This window comes from Erigeron canadensis, chromosome 6 (genome assembly GCF_010389155.1).
Source record: "Erigeron canadensis isolate Cc75 chromosome 6, C_canadensis_v1, whole genome shotgun sequence".
Classification (NCBI taxonomy): domain Eukaryota; kingdom Viridiplantae; phylum Streptophyta; class Magnoliopsida; order Asterales; family Asteraceae; genus Erigeron; species Erigeron canadensis.
In genome coordinates, this window is record NC_057766.1 from 34,080,651 (window position 1) to 34,101,637 (window position 20,987).

The window sequence follows — 20,987 nt, forward strand, 5'->3', positions numbered from 1 at the left end:
ATATACTCGAATGAATTTGGTTAAACACTTAAACAATAGTGCCGAAGATTTAAATTATTATGTTAGGCATACAAACTTACGGAGTATTAAGGGGTGTTTAGTATTGCGATTACAAAACAAAATCTGCATTTTCAAAATAGATTATGCATTTTTAAAACTGCGTTTTGAAAAAGTATGCAGGTACACGCTTCTCCAAAACTGCGTTTTCATAGCCGATTACACTTTTTCATACAAACACTTTTTTAGATTATTTGCGTATTACAAACGCAATAATGAGATAATTACTTTATAACGCAATCCCAAACACCCTCTTATTTCTATGTACTCGATCCCGGGCTCCCAGCCTACTTCGTAGTTCGTACCCATCATGCTATTGGGCTTTGCTGGCAGTTATCCCAAAATCAGTTTCGATTCAATTTGGGCTTAGGTTTTTTTGACTCGGACCTGAATGGATTTTGAGTTTTTATCCCTCACCATAGTCGGAAAATCCGAAACTGCACCAGGTCCAATTCGGGTTTGAACAAAACTGGTTTGGGTTTTGGAAAACCTAATGGTTTGAAACCGGTACCGATTCCGGTTTCGGGTTTCAAAATCGTGTAGATACCGGGTTCAAAATGGATTCGATCCACCTTTGACCAAAAATTGGGTTCAACCCAATTCGGGTTTGGTCAAACACATTCTTTAGCCTGTTGACAAAACCTGGTTTGGGTGGGGCAAAACCCGACTCTTGAGCACGACAACTCGTATACTTTACAACAACGATATCGGATTTCATAGAAAAGTTGAATACAAGGAAGGGATGCATAGCATCTTACTTTATTCAAGAGTAGAGAGTCCGTTTTTGTATTGTTGAAGTCAAAGTTATTTTTGTTCATGTATCTAATATGATGAATGTATGTATAAATTATATGGTATTCCGTATAAGTTATGGGAAAATCTAATGGGTTCGGGTTCGGGTTCACGGCTTGGCGGGTCGAAAATCTCGAACCCTAACCCAACCCATTAAAAATTTCATGTCAACAATTTTAACCCTGACCCGTGACCTGTCAATCCGAACCCAACCCACCAACCTGAAAAAAATCGGGTTGGCGGGTTGACGGGTCAAGTTTCAGGTTGGCGGGTCAAATGAGTTGGTGGGTTAGCGAGTTGATAGGTTGATTTTAGGTTAAACAGGTCATATGGGTCGGCGGGTCGGTGGATTGGCGGGTTGGTGGGTAAATTTCAGGTCAAATGGGTCATGGGTTGGCGGGTCAAATGGGTTGGTGGGTCGACCTATTAAAAAGAATCATATAAATTTAAATTCTTATCAGGTTGACGGGTCGACCTGTTAACCCAATGGGTCAACCCGAACCCAACCCCAAAAAAAAACAGGTTAGTGGGCTAGCGGGAACTTGATTTTTATTGGGTTGGGTTCGGGTTGGGTCGAGATTGACAACCCTAGGAAAATCATTTTTAGCTGCAATTAAATTGTTATGAAGGAGACAATTATGTACACTTTAAAATATGAACTCTATTCTTTAGTTTGTTAATAAAGAAATGAAAGGAAAGAGGAAGGGAACAAATCAGTCAATTTGAAGAGGAAAGATGTTGAAGCGATTTATACTGTAACTTTCCTTGTTTCTCCCCCCTTCTTATCCCTTTTCTGCATTTTAAAAAGTCTTAAAAATGCATTTTATAAATTTTTTTTTTCTTATTTCTTTTCTTTCTTCATTAAAAAAATCTTAACAATACAGTGAAAGGGTTAATATAAAAATTATTTTTTAAAAGATTCCTTGTAACTGCAGGGACTTTTTATGTAGTTTGTTGCATGTATGTTATCTCAATTAAATTATATATAAAGGGAAAAAAATATGTGACAATCTTGTATCTAAGTTTGAGTATAAACCTCTCACATACTATTTTTTAAATCATAAAACTTATGGGGGCTATGTGATTTATTTATTTTAAAGCAAATATTAAAAAACTGATATGTATAAGATATATACTTAAATTTGGGTACATTATAGCTACATATTCACCTTTCTCTTATATATATATATAGCTTTGTGTTTTAAGTAAAACCTATTAAAACCGACCAATTCTAATGGTTCAGTTATTTATGTACCAACAAATTGGTTTAACTAGAAATCTATTGTTAATGGTATGACATTTTGATAGTTAGATAAAACCTAGAAACCACAAAGTCATGAGTTTGAATTTCACAAAGGAGGATTTCTCATATTTATTAAGTTTTTTTCTGTTGGCATTATTGCCAACCAGGGCATATTATCCGGTAAGACGATGATACTTTAGTGATCAATCGTAAATCTAAATTTGCGGGTAAAAATATAAAAATAAAAACCTATGTTTAAAACAAAATGACACATTTGATTCAAGTAACATTTTTGCAAGAGATAGAAAGAATAAAATGAAAGAAAATGATATATCCTCTTAATAATTTAACAATCTTAAAACATGACAAATGTAATTCATTTATTCCCTCTCATAATTTCATTTTTTAATTTTAGATTGTTAACTTTTTAGAAGAATATATCATCTATTTATATCTATATTATCTAATAAAACAAACCACCCAATTTGGTCCTTAAACTGTAAACGAATGCAACTGAAAATTACCATCTACAAAAAGTATATTATAATACATAAATCTGTGATCACAAATGGATGAATTCTGCCTATTGTCAAATTGAAAGGCTGTGAATTGTCCAACAAACTCACACTTCTTCAACTAAACTACATCCCCAACAAGTACAAGCTCCCATCATATTCCAAATCTTTAACATTACAGTATTTTCAAGTCACCATTTTTATCTTGTGCTCAATCTTTCAGGTACATACCCTTTTCCATATCTTATATACCATGCTTTCCATCCATAAATTTAGCTATAAATTTGTATAAATAAACAAAGAATGCAAACTTTAAGTATATGCCCATCAAAAACTGATTGTTTGTTGAATCTTGAATCTAGCCATCACTTTGTGAGAAGAAAATGTAGAAATCCATGTTCTTTAAGGGGTTTTAGAAGTGGGTTTGTTTGCAAATGCAATAAAGTTAATCTTTTTGTGTTTTGGAAGCCAAATAAGCATTTAATTGGTTCATGTGTTGTCCCTTTAGCACTAGCATTTGAAGAACAAGTAATTGTTAGTAAAACCGATTCAAATTCGATAACTGGGACTGATAAAAAGAGTGATGATGAAGTTCCTGATGATATTGAACTCGATAGAGTAAAAACAGATAGTAATTTGCCACTAGTATCTGTCAAAAGTACTAATGGTGAACATAAGGCTAAAAAGGTCGATACTCGTGCTCTGGCATCGAGATTACGAGCTGCAAAAACTGCGAATGATGTAGAAATGGTGATTGGTGACTTAGGTGAACTTCCTTATCAAGTTTACTCGACGGTCATACGAGCATTTGGTAAAGAAAAACGAGTTAGTTCAGCCATTGCTCTTGTGGAATGGCTGAAGTTAAAGAAGCCCGGCCCAAATCTGTTTGTATTTAATAGTCTTTTGGGTGCTATGAAACAAGCAGAAGAATTTGATCATGTAGAAAAGATCTTTAATGATATGGTGATGGCGGGTATAACTCCTAATGTTGTAACTTACAATACATTAATGGGGATTTACTTAGCTCAAGAGCTCGAAATGAAAGCTATCAAGCTTTTTTATGAGATAGAAACAAAGGGTTTGTGTCCATCTCCGGCGTCTTATTCTACAGCATTGTTGGCTTATAGAAGAATGGAAGACGGGTTTGGGGCACTTGATTTTTATGTTGATTTTAGGAACAAGTATCAAAATGGTGAGATTGGGAAGAACGATAACATTGAAGATTGGGACACTGAGGTTAAGAAGTTAGAGGACTTTGTGGTTCGAATTTGTTACCAAGTTATGAGAAGATGGCTGGTTAACAGTGAGGATTCAAGTCAAAAAGTGCTCAGACTGTTGACTTGTATGGACCAGGCTGGTCTTCAAACAGGCCGGTCTGAGCATGAACGGCTCATATGGGCTTGTACTCATGAGGATCATTATATGGTGGCAAAAGAGTTGTATAACAGGATACGAGAAAATGATTCAGAAATTAGCTTATCGGTTTGCAACCATGTGATTTGGTTACTTGGTAAAGCTAAAAAATGGTGGGCGGCTCTTGAAATATACGAAGATTTGTTAGATAAAGGACCAAAACCGAACAACATGTCATATGAACTGATAGTTTCTCATTTCAACTTCTTGCTAACTGCTGCAAGAAAGAAAGGGATATGGAAATGGGGGATTAGATTACTGAACAAAATGCAAGAAAAGGGATTAAAACCAGGCAGTAAAGAGTGGAATTCGGTTCTCATTGCTTGTTCTAAAGCTTCCGAGCCATCAGCTGCTATACAAATCTTTACCAGAATGATTGAAAATGGTGAAAAACCGACGATTATATCATACGGTGCACTTCTTAGTGCTCTTGAAAAGGGAAAGTTGTATGATGAAGCATTAAGGGTCTGGAAACATATGATCAAAATGGGGGTGGAGCCAAATTCTTATGCATACACAATCATGGCTTCTGTTTATGCAGCCCAAGGGAAGTTTAATATAGTTGAGTCAATCATCCGTGAAATGCCAGTTTCAGGGGTTGAGTTAAACGTGGTCACTTTCAACGCGATTATTAGCGCGTGTGCTAGAAATAACATGAATGGTTCAGCTTACGAATGGTTTCAACAAATGGAGGTTGAGAAAATCGAGCCTAATGAGGTTTCATATGAAATCTTGATTGAGGCACTTGGAAATGATGGTAAACCCAAGTTGGCATATGATATGTATTTGAAGGCTCAGGCAAAGGGACTGAGCTTGTCTACGAAAGCCTACGATGCTGTAGTCGAGGCAGCACTTGGCGCTGGTGCGATTATTGACTTGAGCTTGCTAGGGACCCGCCCACCGCAGCTGGATAGTAAAGAAAAGTTCAGAGATTAAAAAAGATTGGCGTTGTTAAAACTTAAAAGTACATCATCTGACATTAATCAAGAGTACATGGACACTATAAATGAATAGGATACATCAATATATAATATATATTATCTTTGGTTTTTAAACATAACTTTAGAATGTTTATCTTGTTATATAATTTAGAGTTTTGCTAATGACAACTCAGTCTCAAATGAAAATATTTCTTCCGGGAACATACAATCTTAATTCTCCCTCGCGTGATTTGAAGTCCACGACGACTATAATTGTTGCTTAACCAACTTTGGTTGAGACAATCTTCTGTTAATGATAATTTAGCAACAATAAATCAGGTAAATTAAGAGTTAGGAATATGAAACTTCTTATGATGTTGTGGTCATATGTTCCAGTTGGGACAAAAAGCTTAAATTTCATGGAATTTTGCTGGGCTGAAAACTCCTTTTTCCATTTTAGTTGAGGAAGTTCTCTAGTCAACCCAACCACCTATCTTCCATTTCCTTTCGGGTTAAGTTATGTTCCAAAAAGTATGTTGTGTGTCTTTTGGCTTTTCTTTTCATTAAAAAGGCTTCTAAATTGAATTTAACGTTTCTCAAATTAAAAAAAAAAAAAAACCTGAAAACCCACTGATATACCCTAATTTAGAAAGACAAGTCTGGATTTTGACGAAAATTTAGCTAGGTTCTTTTACACATAATATTTTTTCAAACATTCAGTAAAGATATCCGACATTAGAGAAATCTTTTATACATATTACTTGTACTTATTTTTCATTTCATGTGCTTTCAATATGAAATTTTGGTAACTTGTCGTCTTTTTAGTGGACCTTTTAGTCCGTTTCTCGGTGAAATTTGTCATTTGTTTTCCTACCTAATCCATGAGTCATTACTCCCCACAAGATTATTGTCCATTTATCTAATTTCTTGAAAAATTACTAAAAATGTGAAAATAATGAACTATATGAAATTATAAAAAATAATATGTAAAAAGTGACAATAAAAGTAAAGTGATATATCTTATACATAAAAATATACGGATATCATAACCATAATACTTTATGATAAACGGAATAAATGAACATGAAATTTGTGTATAAAAAATAATTATTTTCTACAGATATCACTTTCCGTCTATAATTTTATTAGTGAAATATTCGTAACAATGACAGTTAATTAATCTCTTAAACAGAGACGGTTATTCAACTTCCCATTAAGTAATGTGTAATGTAATAACCCACTCACTATATATTTTGCGGATCCCCTTTCAAAAAAGATTTATTTTGTGAATCTAATCTAAAGGGTCGACCTAAAAACGTGTTAAATAATAATTGTACCAATTAAAGTATCTTTGTCTTCACTTAAAATTCTACCATTTAAATAATGTTGTATCGTATATAGATTATTAATAAACGAGAGAAGTATCCGCGTTGCAACAATGAGATTGTGGGGTGATAGGTCATAAAAGGTGATAAGTTATAGAATGTGATAGCAAATGCTTTAGCCGTATGAGTTTTGTCGGATTTAAAAATTCATCGAAAATATATCGAGTGACATCAACATGAAATTTTAATAACACCTATATAATTTTTATAAGTTATTGATATACAGTTTTTAAGATAAAAAGATTTTGAATGAATTAGGGGAATAAAATGATTTATGTAGGACGGAAAAAAAAAGGAGTGGTTGAGATTTGAGGAGTGAGAGGAAAGTGAATGGTTGAGATTTAAGGGTATTATAGGTATATTAGGTAGAGATGTTTAAATTAGTGAATAAATAAGAGACGTAATTTAGGTAGTTCAAATTATCTTTTGAAATTTTTTAAAAAAAAAGACCAAAATGCTTTATAAGATAATATATATATATACAAGGTTTTTTACCCGCACGATATACGGATATTAAGTTTATTTTTTAAAAGTTTTAATATTGACATTGAAATCAATAATATATATAATGTTCAACATTTAAATACTAAAAAAAATTTAAACTTAGTTGAACATATTTAGAAACCTAATGGTGTTGTGCTACTTGGATAGTGAAAATTAGTTTAAATGAGATTAATAGTATCTTGTGGCTGCATATTTGCTCTAAATATAGTATTTGATCAGGAATAATTGTAATTACAACCCATGTTTTTATTAAAACAATTGCTACCCGTGAAAGAAATGAACCCGCATAACCCGTAACTTCAATGAATCGAATTGTGATATCATTATCTAGTTAGAAATAGTTAAATTCCTATAATGAAACTATTTTGATAATATACGATTTGAATCCAAGATCAAAAAAGTTAGATAAAGAATATTGTCTTTACAGGAAAAAAAAAAGATATATAGAAAATTTAAACTCATATTTAAGTTTATACGGTTTTAGTTTTCTTTTTTGCATATGGGATTTGTTTCTTAAATATAAGGGATTTGGTTTCTTAAGTTTGTATATAAATATCTTTTTTATTTAATATTTAATGGATAAATATTATCAAAAAATGTGATAATGACACATAGGATAAATACCTATGTGGCAAATTTTAAAAATAACTTTATATTGAGGAGGGCTTTAAAAGGTTAAGATTCCTATTGTTTTAATATATATATATATATATATGGGAAAGATAATTTGAGACCAACTAAAAAAAGTCAAAAAAAGGACAATTGATTTTCGTAAGTTACACACCACCATCATGATCTACTACGATATACAAGACTTTTTTGTAAAAACACTAAGACTTTCCAGCGACGAACCCACAGAAAAATCATGTGTAAGTTAACTTACACATGATTTTCTGGTGGGCCCGTCGACGGAAAGTCTTAGTGTTTTTACAAAAAAGTATTGTATATCGTAGTAGATGATGATGATGTACAAAAATCAATGGTTGTAGTTGGTCTTAAAATAAGAGGTGGTCTCAAAGTATCTCACCCTTATATACATATATATATATATAGATATAGATATAGAAGTAGAGTATAACAAGTATGCTGCTACAAGCAACATCCTCTATGATTTTGTAAAAGGGGAAGATTTTGTATTCATACATGATTTTCATGAGGAAGTTTTTGAAGGAAAACATGTTTCTTCCATAAAAAAGAATATTGGTTTTTTCCAATAGAAAGTATTGTATTGTATCTATAATAATACTAAATAAAATATAATATAAATATATGAAGTCATAGTCGAATTTAGAGTGAAATAGCAGAATCCTTAAACAATCTTCCAAAGATTCTGATGGGTTCTTCTTAAGATCCAAACTTTGTGAAAGCAGAAGCTAAAATGGTTTCCATTGGACAGATTTTTATGTTTCTATGGAACAGTTTATGTTTCTTGGTGCGGTTATTATGGAACCTCGTCTGTTTCTTGCTTTTATTCGCTGTGCTTCTTTTTCTGGGTTTTATTAAAGGTAACGTTTTTTTTTTCTTTTTTCATCTTAATTATGTCTCTTGAATTTCTGCTAAAATTGCTGTACTTAAAAATAACTGTTGTGCTGAAGTAATGATCAAATGTCATTTGCTTCATATTAACTGTAGCCCATTAGCAGAATCCATGAATTAATGCTTAAAGTTGAAACCTTTATTAAATCTTGAAATTCAAATGGGTGTTTTTGTTAATTTCAGGCATCATTGTTGCACCAATAATTTCTGCTATTATGATAGCTGGAAATTCTGTCATTTGTTTACTGCTTTGGCCTGCTCATCTTTTTTGGGCTTATTTTTCTGTGATAAGGTTTGTTTTATTTGATAACTTGTACTTTAGTATGTATGTATATATGATTTTCGTTATATGTATATGTGAATGGTTTTGTGTTATATGGCAGTGCTAAACGATTAGGGCCGGTGATGAAGCTCGTGTTGTGTATATTGATTGCACCACCTTTACTTTTCTGGCCATTGTTTGTTGCTCCGGCAAGCTTTCTTGGTGGTTTCCTTTACGGTTTTCTTGGAGGAATTTATGGCACTTTTAATGCTATTGGTGCAGGAAAGAAAAATAAGTTTCTCCATGTTATTATCGTAAGTAGATGAGTCATAGAGGTGGCAAAATGGGTGGATGGGCTAATTGAGTGATGGGTCGAAATGGTTAAATTTGCTAGTACAAGTGAAAGAGGATTTTATCAACCTACAAACACTTTTTTACTATAAATGATTCATGTGTCAAACATGGTAAAAATGATTTAGAAGGTCTTATGCATTTATAATGAACCTTGGGTGACTATCTAGTATCTACCTGTTTGACCCGCCCAACCTGTTTTGATTTAAGCTAGTATTTGTACTTTATCTGTTTGACCCGTTAAAGACAAAATATGACTCAAGCTGACCCGTTACCCATAAACGGATTGAAACTGCCATGATACAAACTTGTTTGAATTGGATTGTATCATTGTATTTTTATTTTAGTTGATTAGACTTTCAGTCTTATTAAATGTGGTTATCAGGATGGGACTTGGGATACTTTCAAAGGGACTTTCACTTTTATTAGAGACTTGGCGGATGTTTGTTTGTATTCATACTTCTCAGTGTTGGATGATTTCCGGAAACAAGACCCTCCTGGAGGCAGGATTGAGATAAGGTCTGATAGTTTTTCCTTTTATAAAAGTAAAATAAAGGTGTTATTTAGGGCGGATTACCAGATTCTGTGTTGTAAAACTTAATTTCGTCGTCACTTTTGCAGGGTGGTTTATGTCCCTGTAGCCATTTTGGCTGGGTTACTAGGGTTAGCAGTTGACTTTCTTGTGATCACAGTTATAGCTGTACTGAAAAGCCCGTACATGTTGATAAAAGGGTGGAGCCGCTTGTTTCATGATTGTATAGGACGAGAAGGCCCGTTTTTGGAAGGTATATGTGTGCCATTTGCGGGGCTTGCTATTTTATTGTGGCCTTTTGTTGTTATTGGAGCTTTGTTAGGGTCCATCGTGGCTAGCATCTTTCTTGGGTTGTATGCAGCTGTTGTTGCTTATCAGGTTGGTATTTCATTTTGACTGTTAAAGTCAAGAGGATGCCTTTTAAGCGTTGAAATTAACATGAGTTCTTTTAGTTTTCGATAACAACTTTAAATTGATCGTAACAACTAACTACCTTAGAAAACTGGATGTAGAATTTGTTCTGAATACCGGTATCAACTATGAATATGAAAAATAAGATAGTCTACCTTAAAAGTCACATTGTAACAGGAGTCATCTTTCTATTTGGGAATTTGCTATACTGTAGCTGCATTGTCAATCTGGGATGAATACAGCAATGATATTCTCGACATGCCTGAAGGATCTTGCTTTCCAAAGTATAATCTTTATTCTCAATATCTGTATTCTGTAGTTTAACAAACTTGTTATATAATCTCTATTTCTTGTAGCTAACTTCTTTAATATGAACAGGCCTAACTATCGACGTAATGCTGACGTGCAATCTGGTTCAAGAAGATCTTCTTTATCTAGGCCAGCTTCCTTCAGAAATCCACCATCTCGGTCCAATTCTTTCCCGACCCCCACGATCGAGTTGAATCCATTGGTGGTTAGTTATGTGAAACATTTGTTTTACAGATATAATATGAGATCCAATTTCGACCCAATATACTAAATTGGGATTTGGGTTGTATCAGGCCAAATGTGTCAAATGTGAAGACTTGGCTAAAATGGGAGCATTTCAAATGGGTTGAGTGGGTCAAACAGATAAACAGGCCAGTGTTTCAATTGCTTAAAATTTCCAATATCGCATTATTTAAACAGAAAACTTATTTTATTACTTTTTAAATTTAATGATCTTAGTAAATCAACTATTTACGAAGAAGATAAAACTTGAAAGTGTTGACTGGTGGATCAGCCCTTCTGTGATTGTATTAAAAACCCCGTTTTGATGTGTCATGCAACCCACTCATCTTGCTACCTCTAAGATGTAATAGTTAATATAGTTCGCTAATTTATATCTGGTGCATGTTGTGAATAGTTGATTGAGAACTTATTTCAAGAATGTCGTCGACAAGGTGAATTCATGGTTCTGGACGGATTAATAACCGTTAAAGAGATTGATGATGCGAAATCTGGCAAGGCTACTGTTAGAGTGATTAGTGTTGGTCTCCCAGCTTACTGTCTCTATCGAGCACTTCTACGGTCTGCAAAAGCCAACAGTACTGGTATATTATTAGGTAAATAAATATCTTTCTTCTTGACCCTGTCAGTTCATGAGTTCAAAGACTGAAAATTGTCCTTTTTATGACCTTCTTATAATGAAAAAACGTGATTTCATTTTGTACTCCAGAGGATAATGTTACGGAGATAACTACAGCAAACAGGCCTAAAGATACGTTCTATGATTGGTTCTTGAATCCTCTTTTGGTCATCAAAGACCAGATCAAAGCCCATAATCTGACTGAATATGAAGAGGATTACTTGGGCAAGTTAGTGCTGTTAAGTGGCGATGCTGAGAAGTTGAGAAACACAAACATTGGTCCTCCGCCCGAATCCGAGCTCAGACGCGGAGAGCTTGATGCATTGGCCCGAAGGTATAATGTATATAATGTTAGAGTTGGCAACACTGGCGGGTCAGGCGGGTTGGGTAACACATAAAAATGGTTTTTGTTTGTTTTTTTTTACTCTGAAAACTCCCATTATCTGTTTCGTTTAGTATAATAATTGTCGATTCATTAAAATACGATCACGGAACAGATTTAGTTATGACATTAACTAAATCTTTGGACAAAGCAGTTTAGGAGATTGTTACCGTTAAATTTATTGAATCTACACTGCAGATTACTTTTAGCCGTTGAGCATATTCCCTTTTTAGCTATAAATAATTATTTGACGTTTTTCTGACGGATTGAGATTATTACTAAACCAAATCAGCCAAGTCATAAGTATATGGATAGAAATTGCCTTCTCTACTCGTGTTTTATACTTTTATATGCGTACTACCTTGTTTCTTTACGCATTTTCAGTCGTTGTCTTTGTACTAATGAATGTTGATTACATGTGAAGGCTTCAAGGGATAACAAAGTCGATATCAAGGTACCCAACATACAGGAGGCGTTTTGAGAATAGCATAAAGGCGTTATCAGAAGAACTTGACAAGAGGAACACCAATGGACATCAAACATTTTCGGAATCAGAAGTTTCTAGTTCTAGCAATCACAGATCTCTTTTAACAAAAGATGGTAATCAAGAAAATGATCAAGAGGTTGATATAGATAACATTGTATAACTAGGTTCTACTAATGTATATAGTTTTTTCATGAGATGACTGCATCTAATTTCTCAACCTTCGTTTTAGATGTACGATGTAGTAACAATTATATTTTTTGTATTAAATCAATTTTGATTTTTAGATGTAAGATGTTGTCCCTTTCTGCTTTGAATATTCAATACTAACTTCAATAATTGTCACAATCAACAATCAAAGAGTAACTTCACCTTGTAATGATATATTTCAAAACATGGAAAAGGATGCATTCTTGCTTAAATGAGTGTTGTTTTCAGATATGAAATAAATAAATTAAAAGAGTTTTTTTGAAAAAAACAATTAATCTTTCTTTATCATCTCGTTTCCTATTATATGCATTTCCTTTGAAAATTTGAGTGTATGAACTTAAGGGTGATCATTGAGGAGTGGTTATGGTAGTGAGTGCTGGAACGACTCACTTGTACACCGCACCACTCACACGTGAAAGAAAATGAGTGGTGGGAGCATTCAGTGGAAGAAATGAGTGGTACACCAATCAAGGAATATAACGCTTATTTTCTTTTGTTTTTTGTTTTATTAAATACAAATTGTAATGAGTGGTTGGTGAGTATTTGAGGTGTCACAACGTGACTGGTTGGAAGTGAGTGGTGAGTAGTGGTAGGAGACACGGTTGACATCACCCTTAGAGACCTTCCTAAGTCTAATTCAAAACTTTCAAGTTGAGTTTCCATTTAATTCAACCTATAACTATAAGTTCAGTTTGGTTTGTTGAGAGTCTTAACTTCGGTTCGATTTGTTGACAGTCTTAACTTCGGTTTGATTTGATGACAGTCGTACACTTAATATTTTTTTTAAAAGACAGAGCAGATAAATTTTTACAATTTTGATAGCACCCACCACCAGTAGTGCAGTTTCAAGTCTTTAACTCTACAGTATTTATATTTTTGTGTTTTTCTTTCTTATAACTTTTGGCAGGAAAATTAAAATAAATAAGTACGGAGTACAAGTATCTATATCTATAATCTATAATTTTATATGTAACATTCAGCAACTTCCCCCTTTGACTTTTCAATAAAAGTCTTCTTCTCCATCACCATTCACCACCCTTCTCCTTCCTTCTCTTATTTGTTTAATTGAAAAAAAAGTCAAATAACAAAAAATTTAAACTAATAATTTCCAAAATAAAAAGACAGTCATGCGATCCAGATCTCTGATACAACAATCCAACAATCATCATTAACCCACTTTTGTAAAAACAAAATGACACGAATGTTGTCCTTAGTGGTATTCATAGTACTAGTATGTTTGATGAATGTCGGGTCAGGTCAAAGGATCCACACGTTGTTTTCAGTAGAATGCCAAGATTATTTTGACTGGCAAACTGTTGGGTTGGTTCATAGTTTCAAAAAAGCCCGTCAACCCGGCCCGATTACAAGGCTACTTAGTTGCACTGATGATCAGAAGAAACATTATAAAGGAATGAATTTAGCTCCCACTTTTGAAGTTCCTTCTTACAGTAAACACCCTGTTACTGGTGACTGGTAATTTTACTTATTTTATTGCAAAATTTTGTATATTTTTATCATATATATGTACTAGTTAGTAAGTAGTTATATTGTAAGTAGTTAGTAAGTAAGTAACGCCCGATTACTGTTTTCCATTAGTTATGGGTCCAATACCGTCTACAACAATGTACGGCGGAGGTTGAGATGTAGACAGCCTTACCCCTACCTATGATAGAGAGGCTACTTCGAGGTTCCACCTAAGGTAGAAAAGGACCTCCGGCCTTGCAATGAGTAACGGTCGAACTTTTGACCTTTGTCTCCGGAGGCAAGGTTGTTAACCACTTGATTCGAGCCTTGCTTGTTTTACTTGTGTTGTAAGTAGTTAATTTGGTCTTATGCATGTGGTGCTGTATAAGGTGCTTTAAAAAAAATGTGATTAATAGGAGGTTTGGAATGTTATTGTAAATAAGGGATTTTAGGATAATTGTGGAAACGGGATTTGGTGAGAGTGCAATGCAATACTTGTTTAAGTCACTAAGGGAGTGTAGGATATAGCGGGGTCAAAGAGGCTGTGGACATTTTTTGTCCTGCTGATTTTCATGTCAGTGAGTGTGGTGAAAGCTGTGACTCATGTCAACAACATTTTTATGCATCGGTCACAGTGATGGGCAACTCATGCTGAATAGCAACCCACCCAGCATTTAACTTTATAGTAACCATTTTTGGACGGTTTTAAATGCCAATTATATTCAAATTTTGGTGGTTTGTATACGAAGCATACAAAACATGAATTATTCACTCTGTAAGCATTTTCTATCTTGATATGGTTCCTAAATCATGAATATTCTCTTGAATTATCCAAATGCAAAATCCGTACACATAATTCTCAGAATGGTGAATGATCTATGCACTATTCATATGAGATATCTGACCATTGGAATCTTCAACCTGTTCACAAAAGCTGATTCCCCAACAAAAGTTTGATAAGTTTGCTCACAGATTTAAAAAAGTGTGTTTTATACGCTTATAGATTCTTTTGTACAGTGTGATTCCCCAACTTAATTACACTTTCAAATTTTTTATGAATTAGCAATTAGATACTTATTCTTCTTTTTTATGTATTCTTTGATAAGCTTAGGTAGAGGTAAGACTGTCTACATCTCAACCTCTCCCAATCACCGTCGAGGTATTGGGACCCAAAACCCGTGGAAGACGGCATTGGGTGTTACATTTATATGTATTTTGCTTTCGTGGGCAATGATGCATAACAAAGCACTATTATACATCAAAGTACTTGGGATTAGGAGTGTTATATAATTTTGCATATTGAAAGTGATTAACTGATTATTTTAGTTTCACTGATAATCAGTTTTTAGAGTTTGAATAGTGATTAGGGTAAACTGAAATTGTTGGTCTGATTATTTAAGGGTTAAATTATCAGTTTAGAAGTTGCGGTGAAAAAACTAATAAATCTCGTTATCTGATTCTTTCAAGTCCATTTAAAAGCACATCCTATCTTATACACCCAGTTTAGTTATAACTGATTAGTTGATTCTGATGATTCTATATGAAATGCCCTCTTTTCAAACAGACAGGCAAACACCCCCATACATAGAAAAGCACAGAAAGATTATCAAAATACTTAATGTTGGTGTTAATTTTATAGCCAGTGGCATAACGTTTTTCCACATTAGCGCATAAATAACGATGAGCTGGTTATAGGATTTGATTGCATTGCAATAAGATGTTATGACTTATGATAAAACCTTTATTTCTTTAATACAGGTATCCTGCAATTAACAAGCCAGCGGGAGTTGTTCACTGGCTTAAACATAGTAAAGATGCAGAAAATGTTGATTGGGTTGTTATACTGGATGCAGATATGATTATCAGAGGCCCAATTTTACCATGGGAGATTGGTGCAGAGAAAGGAAGACCTGTTGCTGCATATTATGGGTATAAAGTCCTTTTCATATTCTTGATTTTTTATCCTTTAATTATTCTTATACGTAACTCTTACGGAGTAACACTATATATATTTTGTATTGACATTCCTTACATATTTCTGGTGACATATAGTTATAAATTACAGTATCGATAACTTACCCATTATCGATCCCCCACCGACGGCCCGAAGGGTAAGTCATGTACTTTGGTTAAAGAGACATGGGGTGGGATTTGAATCCTGACCCCGCTTTTATGCTGCATGCCCCCCACCACTAGGCTATCACACTTCACAGTAGTCTTTGTCTGAAATTGTTGCACTTGATCCGTAACAGCTTAAGGAAATCTATTAACTATCCAAATATCTTAAGTATACTTTAATGATAACAAAAGTATGTGTACACCCAACTCAATATCAAATTTTGATGGGAGGGACAAGGACAATAAGCACACACTTAAGTTTAAGTAAAATGTCACCCGAAAAGAATGCGACAATTTTCAAGAGCTAGTTTTCTTTTCCTTTCATTTTCAGTTAGGGGTTTACTGGAAATCCTGTGTATTTATAATTGTTTTTTGTGGATTCTCATTCTATAGGTACTTGGTGGGGTGTGATAATATACTTGCCAAATTGCACACTAAGAACCCTGAACTATGTGACAAAGTTGGTGGCCTTTTAGCAATGCATATAGATGATCTTCGAGCTTTGGCACCAATGTGGCTCTCTAAAACAGAGGAAGTACGAGCAGACACAGCTCATTGGGGAACAAATATAACCGGTGATATTTATGGCAAGGGGTGGATCAGTGAGATGTATGGATACTCATTCGGCGCAGCAGAGGTAAAGTTTAGAGGTAGTGAATTGGGCGTTTCAGATGGGTTGTGTAATGAGTTAAATTTAAAACAGGTTTGGGTTGAGACAGATAGCGATTAGTATGTTGGGGCTGGTTTAAAATTTATTTTCCCTTTTCAATAAATAATTAAATAGCTAATGTGTTAATATGATAACTAAATCTGTACTGTTGCAATGAATTTGCTTTTTCCCAAAAAATTATATATATAACTCCCCTTTGCATTATTGCATCATTTTTCTTCTGTTCATAGAAGATTCTTAGCTGCTGTCATCTGAACTTTCAGGTGGGACTCCGACACAAAATTAATGATAACCTGATGATCTACCCAGGATATATTCCACGAGAGGGGGTTGAGCCTATACTAATGCATTATGGCTTACCATTTTCTGTTGGCAACTGGTCATTTAGTAAATTGGAACATCATGAAGATGGTATTGTTTATGATTGTGGACGGCTATTTCCAGAACCTCCATATCCCCGAGAAGTAACAGTTTAAATCCATTTACTTATGAATGGGTGATTTGATTTGTTTTCTATCTTACACGGTTGAAAGTCTCTCAAGTTTTTTTTTTTTTTCGAAAATATGTAACCTGTAAATGTTTTTATTTAAAGAATTGGATTTTAATAAATTAAATAATTGTTTTTCTAATCAAATTTGTTGCATCAATTAAATCGTAATATTATTAAAAAAAAAAAAAAGTTGGACCAAAGTTTGTTTGCAGGTCATTCAACCCGAATGCGTCTAGACCTGCTACCCAACTTACCAAACCCACCCATCTTGCTACCTTTAGTGAAAATATATACTAGTACTTATTGTATGACTTGTGCAGGTGAGGGCAATGGAACCTAATCAGCACAAACTGAGGGGACTTCTCTTAAATATAGAATGTATGAATACACTAAATCAAGGTCTCCTATTACAACATGCAGCATTTGGCTGCCCCAAGCCAAAATGGTCAAAATATTTGAGTTTCTTGAAAGGTAAAAGTTATGCCGAGATGACTAAACCTAAAGGTCTGACCCCTCAGAGTTTGAAAATTATGGAATCACAACACGAAGAATCTCTAGTAGATGAACCTGTAAATCCAAACACAAAAATCCACACACTTTTCTCCACAGAATGCACCCCGTATTTTGATTGGCAAACAGTTGGTCTGATGCACAGCTTTAGCCTCAGCCGACAGCCGGGAAATATTACAAGACTTCTAAGTTGTACAGAAGAAGACCTGAAACAATATAAAGGTCATGATTTGGCTCCCACACATTACGTTCCATCTATGAGTCGACATCCATTGACAGGGGACTGGTAACCTGCATTGCACTTTTGCGTTAATATTATGTTTTATGGATTGGGATCTGTTCTTTATGTATGTTTCATGCTATCAGGTATCCGGCGATAAACAAACCTGCTGCAGTCCTTCATTGGCTCAATCATGTCCAAACTGATGCTGAATATATAGTAATCCTTGATGCTGACATGATCATGAGAGGACCAATTACTCCATGGGAGTTTAAAGCAGCGCGAGGCAGACCAGTTTCGACTCCCTATGAGTAAGCCACCCTAGATCCATATTGCATGGAGCTGCAATTATAGGTGGGTGGTGGGCAGGCTTAGTTATAAGTCAAAAATGGTTTGGATTAAAATGAGTCATTTTCAGCATGGTTCAATGTGGATCAGGCTCAGCTAATCTGTAAACACTTTATCACCGTTTAACATTTTCTGTAAATATTAATTATGATCGCTAGAGACACAATTATTATAAATAGTAATACTTTAAGTATCTGAAAACATCAAACATAGGAGGTTGTATTGTATGCACTAAAAGTAGACTTTGAGAGATCTTCAACCCTTTTGATACGATCCCCTTTTAGCCAGAAATTTTTTTTTATTCATTGACCCATTTTATATAAAACACAACCTAGATCGTTCCATCTATAGATAAACGGGTTGAAACTGCCACTTCAAAGATTTATTTATTTTCTGCACAAAGAGAGAGAGAGAAGATGGTCCATGTGACTGCTTTTAGCATCAAAGTTAACAATAAGATAGGATGATCTATTTGTGAAATTTGTGAAACTACACCCACCATCAAGGTGTACTTTTTGTTTGGAGAGGATGTTTTGATTTTATTATGCACTGAATCTGATTGATGCTTTTGTTTTTGATAAATAATCCCAGCTACCTTATTGGGTGTGACAATGAGCTTGCAAAACTCCATACTAGCCATCCTGAAGCTTGTGACAAGGTTGGTGGTGTGATTATAATGCACATAGACGATCTTCGAAAGTTTGCTCTCTTGTGGTTGCATAAAACAGAGGAAGTAAGAGCTGACACTGCACATTATGGCAAAAATATAACTGGAGACATCTATGAGTCTGGGTGGATTAGTGAAATGTATGGTTATTCCTTTGGTGCAGCAGAGGTAAATTTCTTATTGTAAATTCCAACACAAATTTATTTCCTTGTCTTGGGTGATCTATGAATTTTTTGTGGGGGATATTCCAATGTAAAGACCAAATTAGTTTTGATTTCTCTTTTGGGTAACCGCTTCTCTTTGACCCGAAAAGCAATAAAATTTTCAATGTTCTTATAGTAACCTGTACATGTGTTATGTCAATATCGATGACATGTCAGTAATTATGACTTTCTTGACTTTTTTACTGATCTGGCTCTGAGAAAGCTTGTTGCTTGTTGACAATGTTATAGATTTACGTTTAGTGGAATTTTCTAAAAGTTTGAGGGATTTAATGGGTGAAACAAAGATTGTTAGACATCGGACAAGATTTGATTACTTTTTATGCAATAACGCCATGTGTATCCGTTTTTATGTGCTACCTTAATACCTTGTACATTTCTTACTTTTTATGTGTATCCGTTTTGCACCTCCCTAATTATACCATGGTTTTGTAATAATTAAACTTCGTGCAGCTGAAGTTGCGGCATGTTATAAGCCGTGAAATATTGATATATCCTGGATATATTCCTGAATCTGGAGTCAAGTATCGAGTTTTCCACTATGGGTTAGATTTTGGGGTTGGGAACTGGAGTTTTGATAAAGCAAACTGGAGAACCGTTGATGTGGTCAATAAGTGTTGGGCTAAGTTTCCTGACCCTCCAGATCCTTCAGAAGCTGATCAAACAAATGAGGACAGTAGACAACGTGACTTGCTAAGCATAGAATGCGGAAAGACACTAAATGAAGCTCTTCGTTTACACCATGAAAGGAGGAGATGTGGTGACCCTAAATACATAGCCCAGCCAGATCCGGAGATACTAAATGAAGGCACTATGGGTGATAAATTTGGTCAATCTGAGGAAAGTAATATGGTAACTGGTGATAACTCTACATTGGTGGATGACTCATCATTGCCTGAAGAATCAAGTCAGACGTTTCTTCATTTTAGATTTTGGATGATATTTTTATGGGCATCTTCGGTTTTAGGTTTTGGGGTGGTGATGATGGTAATACTTAGAGGCCGTAAAGGGCAGAAGAAAAGAGGGAAAGGCTCGAAGAACAGAAGGAGGTCCTCACATTCAGGTTTCTGGGACATTAACGACCAAGATAGGACTGTTCGCACCTCTGAAGTATGATGAAAGCTTCAAAGAATCAGTCTTTAGCTGGTTTTTGATGGTCGAGTCACCAAAATTGTAGCATAGATTGGTGGGTAGAGCTGAAGAAATTTGCAGATCCCGAGAAAGGAAATCTTGAAATCCTGATTATAATGCATAAAAAAATGTGTAATTTTGTTGTAATGTTAGATTATATCCAGTTATAAATATGGAGAATGTAAATTTTGGAGAAGCTTTATTATTTGAAGAGTTGAAACACGTAATTCACGAGAGATGAATCCCTTTGCTGTATTTTTCATTCGATTCATTGGTTACCTGCAATTTACATATCATGTTCTTACAGAATTAATCTTTCCTTCGGTTTATCGTGCCTACAATACCTCTTACTTAAAAGTCAATGACTGTAACACCTTGTCAATAAAAAAGGAACACTTGATGGTGTTATCCATCAACGACGAAATGGAAGAAACTAGCAATTAAAAAAGCACGCCTTGTATTTGTTAATGTACATAATTGAACAAAAAAAATTACATAAACACATAGCACATTTGCTCTTTGTTACAACTTTAGGAGATACAACCCAATCCTATTCGTAATCATAACCATAATCATAATCGTGATCAAAGTCGTAATAATACTCATGATCATGACCATCATCGTAGTCATAATCATAATCATCTGTAATTGCACCCAGGTGTTTTTGACCATCATCATACCTTTGTTGGGTGGCTGACTCTTTGGTGAATAAACGAGATTCTACCATATCTCCACCTCTCCATTGAAACAAGAGAGTGATCAGGAGGCTTATGCAGCTCCAAAACACAACGTGTTGACGACTCATTCTCTTCATTAGTATCATGTTTATACGAACCACAGATTTTAAGATGCAAAACTAAGTTTCATGATATTGTAGAAGAATATATATTGAGTACAAAAGAAAAGAATAAAGTGGTTGGATTGTTGCAAAATAAGGTGGCTGATTTGACATATTGAAAAAGATGGGTTGGGTTGGTTAGATC

General features: G+C 34.5%; 3 protein-coding genes across 3 annotated transcripts; all 3 read left to right on the forward strand.

Moving 5' to 3' along the window:
- Positions 1 to 2,875: 2,875 nt before the first annotated feature.
- On the forward strand, positions 2,876 to 5,126 carry LOC122605617 (protein LOW PHOTOSYNTHETIC EFFICIENCY 1, chloroplastic-like). The gene has a single exon (XM_043778577.1). It carries the CDS (start codon positions 2,911 to 2,913, stop codon positions 4,954 to 4,956), a length of 2,046 nt encoding a protein of 681 aa, XP_043634512.1. The 5' UTR covers positions 2,876 to 2,910; the 3' UTR covers positions 4,957 to 5,126.
- Positions 5,127 to 8,136: 3,010 nt separating this feature from the next.
- On the forward strand, positions 8,137 to 12,248 carry LOC122604039 (uncharacterized membrane protein At3g27390-like). Its single transcript, XM_043776929.1, has 10 exons — positions 8,137 to 8,334; positions 8,549 to 8,657; positions 8,749 to 8,941; positions 9,364 to 9,497; positions 9,600 to 9,888; positions 10,099 to 10,205; positions 10,300 to 10,435; positions 10,868 to 11,066; positions 11,180 to 11,423; positions 11,896 to 12,248. Exons 1-10 carry the CDS (start codon positions 8,208 to 8,210, stop codon positions 12,116 to 12,118), a joined length of 1,761 nt encoding a protein of 586 aa, XP_043632864.1. The 5' UTR covers positions 8,137 to 8,207; the 3' UTR covers positions 12,119 to 12,248.
- Positions 12,249 to 13,174: 926 nt separating this feature from the next.
- On the forward strand, positions 13,175 to 20,240 carry LOC122605030 (peptidyl serine alpha-galactosyltransferase). The gene is made up of 8 exons (XM_043777899.1): positions 13,175 to 13,638; positions 15,388 to 15,558; positions 16,141 to 16,384; positions 16,681 to 16,881; positions 17,228 to 17,703; positions 17,784 to 17,948; positions 18,577 to 18,820; positions 19,327 to 20,240. The coding sequence occupies exons 1-8, from the start codon at positions 13,358 to 13,360 to the stop codon at positions 19,987 to 19,989; spliced, it is 2,445 nt and encodes an 814-aa protein (XP_043633834.1). The 5' UTR covers positions 13,175 to 13,357; the 3' UTR covers positions 19,990 to 20,240.
- The last annotated feature ends 747 nt before the right edge of the window (positions 20,241 to 20,987 follow it).

Bases quoted from the DNA above. Each gene is read 5' to 3' on its own strand.
- LOC122604039 (XM_043776929.1), top strand. From the start codon at position 8,208: ATGGTTTCCATTGGACAGATTTTTATGTTTCTATGGAACAGTTTATGT. The intron at 8,335-8,548 runs GTAACGTTTTTT...TGTTAATTTCAG, and splicing joins TTTTCTGGGTTTTATTAAAG to GCATCATTGTTGCACCAATA. The intron at 11,424-11,895 runs GTATAATGTATA...TTACATGTGAAG, and splicing joins CTTGATGCATTGGCCCGAAG to GCTTCAAGGGATAACAAAGT.
- LOC122605030 (XM_043777899.1), top strand. From the start codon at position 13,358: ATGACACGAATGTTGTCCTTAGTGGTATTCATAGTACTAGTATGTTTG. The intron at 16,882-17,227 runs GTAACAGTTTAA...TGACTTGTGCAG, and splicing joins AACCTCCATATCCCCGAGAA to GTGAGGGCAATGGAACCTAA. The intron at 17,704-17,783 runs GTAACCTGCATT...TCATGCTATCAG, and splicing joins CATCCATTGACAGGGGACTG to GTATCCGGCGATAAACAAAC.
- LOC122605617 (XM_043778577.1), top strand. From the start codon at position 2,911: ATGCAAACTTTAAGTATATGCCCATCAAAAACTGATTGTTTGTTGAAT.